Source organism: Rhincodon typus, chromosome 14, assembly GCF_021869965.1.
Source record: "Rhincodon typus isolate 14 chromosome 14, sRhiTyp1.1, whole genome shotgun sequence".
Taxonomy (NCBI): domain Eukaryota; kingdom Metazoa; phylum Chordata; class Chondrichthyes; order Orectolobiformes; family Rhincodontidae; genus Rhincodon; species Rhincodon typus.
Genome location: NC_063345.1, coordinates 30,592,900 through 30,606,237, shown reverse-complemented (window position 1 = coordinate 30,606,237; position 13,338 = coordinate 30,592,900). Strand labels below are relative to the sequence as shown.

General features: G+C 39.7%; 1 protein-coding gene across 1 annotated transcript; it reads left to right on the top strand.

Annotated features, from left to right (window-relative positions):
• The first annotated feature begins 6,056 nt into the window (after positions 1-6,056).
• Positions 6,057-12,720, top strand: asb12a (ankyrin repeat and SOCS box-containing 12a). The gene is made up of 2 exons (XM_020521215.2): positions 6,057-6,873; positions 12,584-12,720. The coding sequence occupies exons 1-2, from the start codon at positions 6,057-6,059 to the stop codon at positions 12,718-12,720; spliced, it is 954 nt and encodes a 317-aa protein (XP_020376804.1).
• Positions 12,721-13,338: the final 618 nt, after the last annotated feature.

The window sequence follows — 13,338 nt, the reverse complement described above, 5'->3', positions numbered from 1 at the left end:
TTTCTTCTATGTAGAATTATTTATGGTTAACTATTTCTTCTCTGGATTGTAACTCATCTTAAATTGTGGTTGAAAAACTAAACTTTTTTGAACTAGAAATTCACAGCTTAGGAAGTCATTTAGCCCATTGTGTCCATGATAAATAAGGGAGAGTTTTCCTGTCCTCCTTTGTATTTCCCCAGCTTTCTCTGAAGGTGGTGACATTTCTATGTATGCCAGCTATCCTATTGTGCCTTTTTGATCATTATTAACGTCAGCTTGAAACCAAGTGGAGGAAGCTTTATAAAAAGCCATGCTAGATTTCTGACCTTTATTTATAATGGAATAGAACACAAAAACAAAAGCAAAAAGTTATACTAAGCTTTCATTAACCCCTGGTTAATCTTTATTTTGAGTACTGTGTTCAATTCTGGCTACTATATTCTTGGAAGGCTAGTATGGACTAGAGAGAGTTACTAGAATGGTACTGGAATGAAGAAGAGTAACTGGAGAAACTGGTGTTGCTTTCCTTTTTAAAGCAGGGAGAAAATCTAATAGAGGTGTTCAAAATCAAAAGGTTTTGGCAGTAAAAGAAAACTTCCAATGACAGATGGGTTGGTAATCAAGAATACAAGTTTAAGAATATTTCCAAAAGAGTCAGAGACACCATGAAGAGAAAACTATGTACACAGCAAGGTTTTGTGATATGGAATCCAGGAAAGGTATTTGAAGCAGATTTAATTAAAAACATTCAAAAGAAAATTTAATAGATTTTTGAAGGGGAACAGGGCTATGGGAAACAAGTATGGATTGGGACAACTGGATAGGTCTTCCAAAGTGCTGACACAGACATGATGGTATGAGTGGTGATCTGTGCTGTCTCATTCCATGAATATCATATCAGATATGTCAATTTAACCGGTGGCTAAATTCTAGAAATTAGAAAGCTTGAACACTAATCTTTGACTGGGCAGTTTCACACCGAAACAAAGACACCATTTTGATTCGTGGAAATGCTTGAACCACAACACCTGACGAAACCTTTTCAAACATCATGGTTACCTAAGTGATTTTCACACCTCGGTAAATATACGTCTCAAGATAGCTCAACCCGCTGACAAAATGACTAACATATTAGCTTTTACAAAGGAGTTATAATGTTTAAGTGAATAAATCCAACCTTTTGCATTTCAATCATTATTATCCACTAAACAGGATCAGCTAAGTTTGTCTTCCAAGATTTACTCTCTTTTGCAACCCTGGAATATCTGGATCTGAGACCACATTGTTTTTTTTTTGCTAGGAATGATTGTGCTGTTGCTAAAAGATATGTAGGTAGAATTGTAGAAACTTAGAATGCACAGGGATAGCTTTTGGCTTTTTATGCCTTCACTTTAACAGAATAATCTGCAATTTTACTGCTTGTTCTCACCGAACCGTTTGTCTTCCTCTGTTTCAGAAGTTTACCCTGATATCAGAAAATCCTGCCTCTATTTCCAATGGCAAAACGTTCTATATTGTAACACCTTTTCCCAGTAACCTCTCTCTGATTTTGTAATTGAGAAATAATCTCTCTGGTTTTCCCATAAAAATTCCTTCATAAATTAAAATGTTATACTTCCTAAAAAAATCCTTGACTTATGAAATGAGGCATAGTGTACAAAACGAAGGGAATTATGGTAAACTTCTAAATTGCTAGTTAGTATGATCTGGAGTCTTGTATCCAATTCCAGTCAACATACATGTTCCAAGAGACATCACTTAACACTTCTCAAAATTGCATCTGCCAACCACGTCTAATTCTTTTCCATGTTGTTAGTTCCAACACAAACCAAAACTTCTGGCTTTATCGCTCTTTTAACTTTTCTTCCTGAACTTGCTTTTCCGGAACCATAATTATTATAGTGTAGAAGGAAGCCATTCAGCCCACCATGCCTGCTCTGGCTCTGTAATCTAGTGCCAGTCTCCTATCTTTACCCCATAACCCAGCATACTATTATGATCCAGAAAAAACTAATGCCTTCTTGACTGCCTCAATTGAACCTATCTCCACCACATTTCCAGGCAATGCATTCCATTTCCTGATAAGTCACTGTGTGAAAAAGATCTTTATCTCGCATCACCCTTGCTTTGTTTGCATATCATTTTAAATCAATATCCTCTAATTATTTCTCGTGGTTGGTTGGCTTGCTGAGCTGGTTCGTTGTTTCTCCGCAGACATTTCATTACCCTGCTGGGTAACAACATCAGTGCAGCCTCCAATGAAGCGCCTGTTATTTGAACTCTGGAGTCCGTTGAGCTGGATTACCTCACTTCTGGTTTTCCTTTGCAATGGAGTGTGTGGGGTCGAGCTCTGTGTTTGTTGATGGTTTCCTTTGTGGAGTACCAGGCTTCTAAGAATTCCCGTGCTTGTCTCTGCTTTGCTCGTCCCAGGATCTTGGTGTTGTCCCAGTCAAATTGGTGGTTCTCCTTATCCATGTGGATAGAGATGAGTGAGTATTGGTCATGTCTTTTTGCAGCCAATTGATGTTCGTGTACCCTTGTTGTTAATTTCCTTCTTGTTTGTCCAATGTAATGTTTGTCACAGTCTCTGCAGAGAATCTTGTATATGACATTGGTCCTGTCCATAGTGGGTCTTTGGTTCGGGTGAGCATTGTCGTAGGGTTGATGTGGGTTTGTGTGTTACTCTGATGCCCAGTGGTCGTTGGAGTCTTGTGGTCAGTTCAGATGTGTTCCTGATGTAAGGTAGAATGATGTTGAAGTCTTCCTTAGGATAGTTTTATTTTTAAATGGTAAAAGAAAGGAAATATTTCCAACCCTCTCAAAGCATTAAAAAATTTCTGGCCCAAGAATATAATTCTACAAAAGAATAAGTACATGTGAAGAGTTCTCTGCCGAAGCAAAGAATGCAAATCTTGATTCAGTGCATTTCTTTGGTTGTTCTGCATGTTATTCAAACTGTGGTCTACACCAGCTCAGATATGTGAAAGGCAGCTGTGGACTGATTATAGAAAGATAAAATTAAAAGTAGCTCATCAGACTTCTGAAGTTGCAGAATGTAATGGCATTTACTGTCTGAGCCTGAACAACTTAAACAAACATCCCCTGATCTCGGCCTTACTGTTGAGAGTCCACAGCCACTGCATGTTTTCTTTTCCACACAATGAGACAGCTGGCAGCTTTGAAATTATCCCACAGGCAGGGTGCCACTCATTGATGTTTTTTTTGGAAGAAGCACATACATTTTCTTTTGTACAGAAAGTACGGGAGGAAGTGGTATGCACACATAATCCATGAATTTAAGTATTCCATACAAGGATCATATAAAAATGATGAATGTGGTAGCAAGGGCCTAGTATTGCTGGAGTTATTAATCACTGGGCACTGCCTTCAAACGGAAGAGCTGATTTGGCCATAATAGCCTCATAAATTATCATTTTTATGGTGTCGGACCAGGTTCGTACATCAGGATTTCCACAGTAACAGTTTTTGAAGGCTGTTTGCTGCCCTTAAAGCCATATATCACATTGAACAAAAATGACTCCGCTAAAGATACTGATATTCAGCAATCAAGTTGTGGAGGATTTACTGTATGGGGTTCTGAAGCAAAGAATGTACCCCTTGGAAGAGAAGGAAACAAAGATAATGCTAAAATAAAAGGAATAGGGTGATCAGAATAAATCAATGCAATTACATCTATGACCCAAACTTGGAAGTAGATGAGGAAGAAATTCTTTAACTTAAGCAAGTTAACATATAGACACCAACATGGTAAAAGAGTTTAAAAAAACAGAATGCTGGAAGCGTTATTGGACTTAAAACATAAACTGTTTTTCTCTCCACAGAGGCTGCTAGACCTGCCTGGGTTTCTCCAGCATTTTCTCTCTTTATTTCAGATTTCCAACATCCACAGTATTTTGCTTTAAATGACAAAGTAGTTTTTGCCAACCTTCTTCATTATTTATTAGTACAAACCTGATAAAACACAACTGAATCTAAATGCAGACACCATTGTCAACTTATGATCTTTGTAAATTGTCACTTTTTTTTACCATTTTGCTATACCACACCGCGCTGTCAAATGGAACATGGGAGTATCTTGACACATCAACTAAGTTGACTATTGCAGGAAGAAGGAAACCTGAAAGCACAAAGGGGAATAGACCGCAAAATGCAGGATTATTATTATTTTCACAGATTGCCTGTTTATTGATAGAACAAGACCGTTTTCTGTGAGTTGTGAGGTGGGTGTTTGGGTTGTCGGGCCTAGTTGGGTCAAGTTGAGGAGTGCTCACTTGAGTTGGGTTTTGGATGGTTCAGGGGTAATCGGGTAGTTGGGGGTTAGTTACATGGCAGGGGGATCGTTGAAAGTGCTGTAGTGGGGAGGTAGCCAAGTACTTCAGATAAATGATTTGAGGGAGTGTCAATTATGGAATTGTTCAGGTGTTAGTCTAGGTTTTTATCTGTCTGACATTTCCTGAGTAACTATCAAGATAAATTGCACATATTTGTCCCCAAGTCTCTGTGTAAGCTTAGAGATGGAAAATTTCAAGCAGTTTCTTGGGCAGTAGGGAATGATCCATTAAAATTTTAAGCTTCCTGGGCAATTCCCATGCAAGTCCCTTCATCAGCACTTCCACAGCATCCCAATGCATACCTTTCATTATAAGTTCAGTCTTCAATGAATTAGAGACTGGAAGACTTAGTAAAACGTCATAAGTTGAACAACAACAAGTTATTATTTACATAGTGCCTGTAAGATAAAGAAATGTCCCAAGGCGCTTATTGGGAATGTTATAAAACAAAGTATGACATTGAATAACACAAGGGGATGTTATGTCAGACAATCAAAAGCTTGTTCAAAGAGGTAGAATGGTGAGGATTATTTAAAAGGAGGAATGTGAGATGGATAAGTGTAGGGAGGGTAGTCTAGACCTTGGGGTCCAGGAAACTGAAGGTACTGCCTCCAATCATAAGGAGGTACAATTGGAAATGCAAAAGAATGCAGAACTGGAGGAAGGGCAAATAAGGATTGTGGGATTGGATGACCTTACAATGTTCATGACAAATTTAAGCTAAGATGTTGCATGACATTCAGAGAGAGCTAATGAATATCGGTGATGAATGTCAGTGGAGTGGGACTGCCTGAGGGTTAAGGCAGCAGCATCTGAGAATGGGTTCCATCAAGTTTAGACAGGGTAGAATGTGAAGACTGGCCAGAAGTGCGCTGGAATAGTCAAGCCTAGTGATAATGAAGGATAATGATTTCAGTTAAGCCAGGCAAAGACATTACTGATATTAAAAATAGGAGGTCAGAACCAATCTCAGGATCAAACGTAACACCACAGTAGCAAACAGACTGGCTTATTCTTGGACTGTTGCCAGGAAATGAATGAAACAGAAGCAGTGCAAGTACACTTTCCAAGAAGCTTTCACACTGCTACGTTCCTGAGTTAGATTGGGAACTAACTCTGCAATTATACTGCTTAGGACTATTAACAGTAAATAAGCCTCTCAAACTTCTTTTTATGAGTACTCAGATGTGGTCAATTTATTTTACTTAAAGAGTTAATGACAATGTTTCCACATCCATTTTGCTGTTACAAATTTTATTTTAATGTCATCTATTTGCAATTTGACAAATTTGTCTTTTTACACTTCAGTCTCTTAAATGCCCTCCACTGCTTTTTCTCAAACAGACGCAGCCACACATTGTTACCTATCTATATTTACCCTCACTGGTAGGGCTGACCAAGTAAGGAAGGACATAAGGACTAAATTTAGCCTGTCCTCTGCATCTCTGCACAGACACACTTGCTGTGATATTTGAATAGACTACTAGACGGAAGAAGTTGTTTGGATCAACTTAAGGCTTTGGTTATTTGGTTATTAAAGTAAACCTGGGAATCCTACACATGACTGGATCAGTGGAGAGGCAGTAGAATATTCTGTTGCCCAACTTCATTCCTGCTTTTTTTGCATTATTAACTATATTAAAAATCAGCAAACTTTAACGAGTGACTGGAGTGAATTATGTCGGGTTGTGGCTGCAATTGAGAGGGTCATCTTTCGTTAACATGGAACTGGATATTATGTGGCCTGTCAAAATGAGCCTTGTGGATATTACCAAGATATTTTCCATGTTCCAGCCAACCGATGAAGATGATAATGGAGAAAGAAGTCGGTTAAACCAAGCAATTTTCAACAATGATGACAAACTACTAGCTGAACTTTTATCCCAGGAAAAGTACAGGAGATTTATCAATAGCCGAAGTGGGTGGGGTGTTCCAGTAACCCCTCTACGTCTAGCAGCTACCCGGGGTCACCTGAAATGTCTGGAGGTCCTCCTAGCCCATGGTGCTGAGGTGGATAGTTTAGACGTGAAAGCTCAAACACCTTTATTCGCTGCTGTCAGTGGTAAGCATTTAGATTGTGTCCAAGCCTTGCTAAGGGCTGGAGCTAATCCTAATGGTAGTATGTATAACAACAGCTCGCCTCTTTTGATTGCTGCCAGAGAAGGGGATGTGGAGATTTTAAAGGAACTGTTGGATCATGGAGCAGAAGTCAATGTTCGCTCCAAGATGCCGAATTGGGCCTACAATCCCTGTGCTAGCAGTGGTCCTCTCTACCTTGCTTTGGTTTATGGACACTTTGACTGCTTTCGTCTTCTTCTTCTCTATGGAGCCAATCCAGATTTTAACTGCACTGAGGAAAAACTACTGTCTAGAATTAAATCACCAAAGACTGCTCTGGAGATGTGTTTTAAATATGGCTGTGGAACTGAGTATGTTCAGCTGCTCATAGACTTTGGAGCAAACCTTTATTTGCCAGATCTGTCTGCAAATAAAAGTATAAAGCAAAGTGAAGTGCTTAAACTTGTGGAAACTGCCAGAGGTAAGCATACAATTTAATTGTCCTTTTTATATTAAAAAGTCATAGTTAAGTAGCAGATCTGGTGCATTCATTGAACAGTAACTACCAAATAATTATGTATTTTCTCATAAAATGGCAAGCTAGTATAAAAGTGAAAAATCCATCTTTTTACTTTCAAACAAAAAACTATTTCAATAAAAACAAGAGGAAGAATCACTCTCATTTGTTGCTAACAGGAATTTAACTATTGTGGAGATGATTGTGGTAATTAATCAAAACCAAAATTATCATGGAAATTTTGCACATTATTGCATATCTACAGAGTAGCTCTGTGTGTATTAAGCATTAAGAATTACTATAGAATTCCCTCATGGTGCAGGGGTAATATATTAGCATGGATTCAACATTGAATAAAAGCACAGTAGTGCTGGATAGCTGAAATTAAAACAGAAAATGCTGAAGGAGCTTAATATGTCTGGCAGCATCTGTGGAGGGAGAAACAGAGTTAGCATTTTGAGTCCAATATTATTCTTCCGAACTGAAGATAGAAGGTAGAAGTTTGGCTGTCCGAGGGAAAGCAGAAAATAAGCATAAATGAATCCTTATCTGATTGGCAGGATGTGATGGGGCCTTAATATTTTAAATTTTATATCAATGACTTAGACAAAGGGTATGAAAGCCTGATAATTAAATTTGTGGATGACATCAAACGCAGAGAATACTGGAGAAACTCAGTTAGTTTGGCAATATCTGTGGAGAGAAATAGAGTTAACATTTCAAGTCCAGTATGACTCTTCATCAGAACAGACTGGTGAGATACTAAGCAAGTATTTCACATTAGTATTTACTGTGGAGAAGGATATAGAAGCTAGAGAACTTGGAGAAATATATATTCTTGAAAAGTGTCCATATTATAGAGGAGGAGGTGCTGGATGTCTTAAAAGGCATAAGTGTAGATAAATCTCTGGGACCTGATCAGATATATCCCAGAGCTTTGTGGGAAGCTAGGGAAGTAATTTCTGAGCCCCTTTCTGAAATATTTGTATCATCGACAGCAACGGGTGAGGTGCTGGAAGACTGGAGGGTATCTAATGTGATGCCACTATTTAAGAAAGGTGATAAGGAAAATCCAGGGAACTATAGACCGGTGAGCCTGACATTAGCGATAGGTAACTTGTGGAGGGAATCCTGAGGGATAGGGTTTGTATGTATTTGGAAAGGCAAGGACTGATTAGAGATAGTCAACATGGCTTTGTGCGTGAGAAATCATGTCTCACTGACTTGATTGAGTTTTTTAAAGGAGTGACAAAGAAGATAGATGAAGGCAGAGCAGTGGATATTGTCTATATGGACTTTAGTAAGGTGTTCAACAAGGTTCTGCATGGTAGATTGGTTAGCAAGGTGAATCCAGGGAGAGAGAGCCATTTGAATGCAAAATTGGCTTGAAGGTAGGAGACAGAGGATGGTGGTGGAGACTTGTTTTTCAGACTGAAGGCCTGTGACCAGCGATGTGCTGCATGGATGGGTGCTGGGTCCATTGTTTTTTGTCATTTATTTAAATGATGTAGATGTGAATATAGCAGGAATTGTTAGTAAGTTTGCAGATGACACCAAAATTGGTGATATAATGGACAGTGAAGAAGGTTATCTCAGAGTTCAACGGGATCAGTGGGGCCGATGGAGTTTATTTTACATAAATGTGAGGTGTTGCATTTGGTAAGGCAAACCAGGGCAGGACTTATACACTTAATAGTATGATCCTGGGGACTGTTGTCAAACAAAGAGACCTTGGGGTGCAGGTTCATAGTTCCTTGAAAGTGGAATCACTGATAGACAGGGTAGTGAAGAAGGCCTTTGGTACACTTGCCTCTATTGTTCAGCACATTGAGTGTAGAAGTTGGGATGTCACGTTGCGGCAGTAAAGAACATTTGTTAGACCGTTTTTGGAATACTGCATTCAATTCTGGTCTCCCTGTGATAGGAAAGATGTTGTTAAACTTGAAAGGGTTGCTGGAGCTGGAGGGTTTGAGCTATAGGGCGAAGCTGAATAGGCTGGGGCTATTTTCCCTGGAGCATCAGAGGCTGAGGGTTGACTTTATAGAGGATTATAAAATCATGAGAGGCATGGATAAGATAAATAGGCAAGGTCTTTTTCCCAGGGTAGAGGATTCCAAAATTAAAGGGCGCAGGTTTAAGATGACAGGGCTAAGACATAAAAGGGATCTAAGGGGCAACATTTTCATGCAGAGGGTGGAGCATGTATGGAATGAAATGCCAGAAGAAGTGGTGAAGGATGGTACAATTACAGCATTTAAAAGGCACCTGATGAATAGGAAGGGTTTAGAGGGATATGGGCCAAATGCTGGCAAATGGGACCAGATCAGTGTAGGATATCTGGTTGGCATGGATGAGTTGAACTGAAGGGACTGTTTCCGTGCTGTACAACTCCATGACTCTATGTTGGAAAATAGGCCCTTTTTTATACTTTTGATAAAGATAGAGGGTCAAGAGGACAGATGGCGTAGAGGCTCGGTGCAAAAGACAAAGGTGTTATTAATAGTAAAGGAAGGAAATGGAGATGTAAAATGGGTGCGTATTAAGGTGTGAAAGGGAGAGAATTGGTTCTTTCTACTAAGTGTAAAGGAAAAGAAAGACACAAAAATGATGTTATTGGGGGAAGTGGGGGATGGGGGGCAGGAGAACAGGAAGAGAATGTAAGAAAAATAGAGAACAGTCATGCAGTCAGTTTCTAAGGATCTCAAGGCTGTAATGTGCCTAGGCAGAAAATGAGGTATTGTTCCTTGAGTTTGCATTGTGCTCCATTGGAACATTGCAGCAAGCCCAGGACAGAACTGTTAGCATGAGAGCAAGGTGGTTTATTACATGGCTAACAACTGGGAGGTCAGGGTCAAACCTATGGACAGAATGGTGGTGCGTTGCAGAACTGTTGCCCAGTCTGTGTTGGTCTTGCCAATGTAAAGACCACCTCAATGTGAACAACAAATGAAGTAAACTAGATTGAAAGAAGTACAAATGAAAGGCAGCTTCACCTGGAAGGTGTGTTTGGGGCCTTGGACATTGAGGGGGGCAGAAGTGAATGACCAAGTATTACACCTTTTGCGATTAGATGGGAGGGTGCTATGTGGGAATTAGGAGGTGTTAGGACCGATGGAGGAGCAGACCAGGGTGTCCCAGAGGGAACAGTCCCTGCAGAACACTGACAGAGGAGGGGAGGGGAAGCTGTGTTTGGTAGTGGCATCCCACTGGATGTGGCAGAAATGGTGGAAGATGATCTTTTGAATACAGAGATTAGTGGGATAGAAAGTGAGGACAAGGGAACACTATCGTTGTTCTGTCCAGGAAGTGAATGGGTGAGGGCAGAAATACGGGAGATATGTCAGACATAATGGAGAGCCTTGTCAACCACAATGGGGGAAATCCTTGGTTGAAGCAAAAGGAAGTCATATTGAAAGCAGCCCATTGGAAGGCAGCATGATCAGATCAGATATGACAGAGCCAGAGAAACTGGGAGAATGTAATCAAGGTAACTGTGGGCATTGATGAGCTGGTAACAGATATTAGTGGAAGTCTATTCCTGGAAATGGAAACAGTGAAGTCAAGGAGCTGGACCAGTTAAAGGTGGGAGAAGGATCAAAATTGGAAACAAAAGCTTCCAATTCTGGATGACAGCAGGAAGCAACAGCATAGACATTTTGATGTACTGGAGAAAGAGCTGGGATAGGGTCTGAATTGGGATGGAAAACGGAATGTTCCACACAGCCTACAAATTAACAGACATAGCTGGGACTCATGTGGATACCCATGACTACACTTTTGAAAGGAAATTTGGCATGTCCACAAAGAATCTTACCAATTTTTATAGGTGCACCACAGAAAGCATCCTATCTGGATGCATGGTATGGCAACTGCTCTTCCCAAGACTGCAAGAAACTTCAAAGAGTCATAAACATAGTCCGGTCCATCACACAAACTAGCCTCACATACACTGACTCCTCGATAAAGAAACCAGCATAATCAAAGACTCCTCCCTCCCTGGTTATAGTCTTTTCCACCCTCTTTCATCAGGCGGAAGATATAGAAGTTTGAATATACATACAAACAGATTCAAGAACAGCTTCTTCCCTGCTGTTATCATACTTTTGAATATGCTTCTCAAATGTTAATGCTGATATCCTACTCTGCAACTTCTCTGCAGCTGTAACATTATAGTCTACACTCTGTTCTGGTATCTGATGCATTTTGAATGGTACAATCTGCCTGTAGGGCATGCAAAACAACACTTTCTACTGTATCTTGGTACACATGACAGCAATAAATCAAACAAAAGCAAAAAAATGGATGTGAATAATTGAGCAAATGGGCAAAGGTCTGGCATGTGGAGTATATTAGGGGAAAATATGAAGTTGTTCACTTTGGCAGGAAGAAAAAAAAAGCAGAGTATTATTTAAATGGAGAATGGCTGAAAAAATCTAGGGTGTGGGGAGATCTAGGCATGAGTCACAACAAGTTAGTAAGCAGATACAGCAAGAAAGCTATTGGGGTACTATGTTTTGTTCAATGAGGAATTGAACAAAAAGTAAAAATGTTGCGCTCCAGTTATCCAGGGCATTGGTGACAGCATTTTGAATACAGTGTGCAGTTTTGGTCTCCTTATATAAGGAGTCATGTAAATATGTAGAGCTGGCTCAGAGGGGTTTGAGCAGGTTGTCTTATGAGAATAGGTTGGACAGGCTGGGCTTTTTTGCACTGGAGTTTAGAAGAGTGTTGAAATAATTGCACAGAGTCTGTATCCCGTCACCATGTCATCCTTTATTTACTTGTTTACAGTACACTGGCAGTGGCCAGCCAGCTCAGTGTCAGTCCCCTGAACTGAGGAAATTTTACGTCTCCTGGTTATATTAGTCAACCAGGGCTTTCCTGATTGACCCAGGTTAAACAACCCTAATCAAAGATCTTGTAGTCAAAAAGGTGTAGCTGGTTCCCATCACTACATCTGTGAAGTGACTTGACTGAACCATACAAGATTCTGAATGGTCTTGACAAGGTTCACATGGAAACAATGTTTCTTTTTGTGGGTGGTTTAGAACTAGGGAGACAGTCGGAACTGCTGATGCTGGAGTCTGAGATAACAAGGTGTCAGAAAAATGAAGGGTCCGAAGAACCTTTTCAAAGAAGTTTCCAAAGAAGGGTCCAGACCCGAAACGTCAGCTTTCCTGCTCCTCTGATGCTGCCTGGCCTGCTGTGTTCATCCAGCTCTACACCTTGTTTTCTTAGAACTAGGGATACTGTTTTAAAATTAGAGATCACCCTTTTAAGACCACTATAAACAGAATTATTTTCTCTTAATAGACTGCGTGATGCTGGAACCGTCTGCTTCAGAGGTTGGTGGAAATGGGGCAATTCAATATTCTTACTTATTCTTTCGTTATGTAAAGCTCTAACTACACTGAAACTGAAATACTGGACACCACACTATGAGACACTTCTTTCTGGATACCCACCCTGAGTTTAGGGTAACAGTCAATGCTAATGGACAGAACCTGGAAATGGCAAGTTCAGATCATGTCAGATCCTAACCTTGGTGCAGGAGACTAAAAGACCATCAAACCTTTACATTCAACAACTAGGTTTGAATACTGAGAAAAAGTTGTCACAATTGCTATTGATACTTTTGCTCTAAAAATTTGACCTAACATATCTTTGATTCCAGCTCAGCCGAGGTGCTTGATGTCACTGTCCAGGATAACCATCCGCAAATACCTCAAAGAAGCAAGTGGACTGCATTCCATTGACCAGCTAGACATACCACCAATTCTAAAAAACTATGTGAAACACCATCTGAGTTGACTGTTGAGTCTTTAATACATATATGGTTTGTGTTCGGTAGGGTTCAGATCAATTTAGCCAAAAACCATTCTTTACAATGTGTGATTTTAAAATTGTGATTTTTCATCTACAACAGATATCGACTGAGGTGGGGCAGTTTACTTCAATGGTTATGAAACTAACTATTATTACAGATTGGAATTGTCCAGTCTGGTGTTTCATAGGGAATTTTCAAGCTTCAGCTGTCTGGTATGGAAAAGGGAAATTTAGGTTTATTCTTGCCAGCAGAATTTCTTAATTTAACTTGAAGATAGTACATAACACTATACAAATACTTCCATGAATAATTTAAAGGAAAATTTTGATAGACATGACACATTTTACAACAGTGTAAATTCTAAGATATTCAGGCAGTTATATATCAGAAAGGATATGTGATGTAAAGTAATTGTCTGTTTATTTAATACATAGTGCAGATGCGTGGGTACCTAAAAAGGACCGAATTGTGATGCCTACCACAGTTGAGGTGCCTGATGACATTTTTATGGGCCCAATCTTAACTATTTAAGGAATGGGCCCTTTTTGTTTAGGTTTACACATGAAGAATTGAGATTTATGTCAGATGCCTGAATGCCATTT

Bases quoted from the DNA above. Each gene is read 5' to 3' on its own strand.
- asb12a (XM_020521215.2), top strand. From the start codon at position 6,057: ATGGAACTGGATATTATGTGGCCTGTCAAAATGAGCCTTGTGGATATT. The intron at 6,874-12,583 runs GTAAGCATACAA...CTTTGATTCCAG, and splicing joins ACTTGTGGAAACTGCCAGAG to CTCAGCCGAGGTGCTTGATG.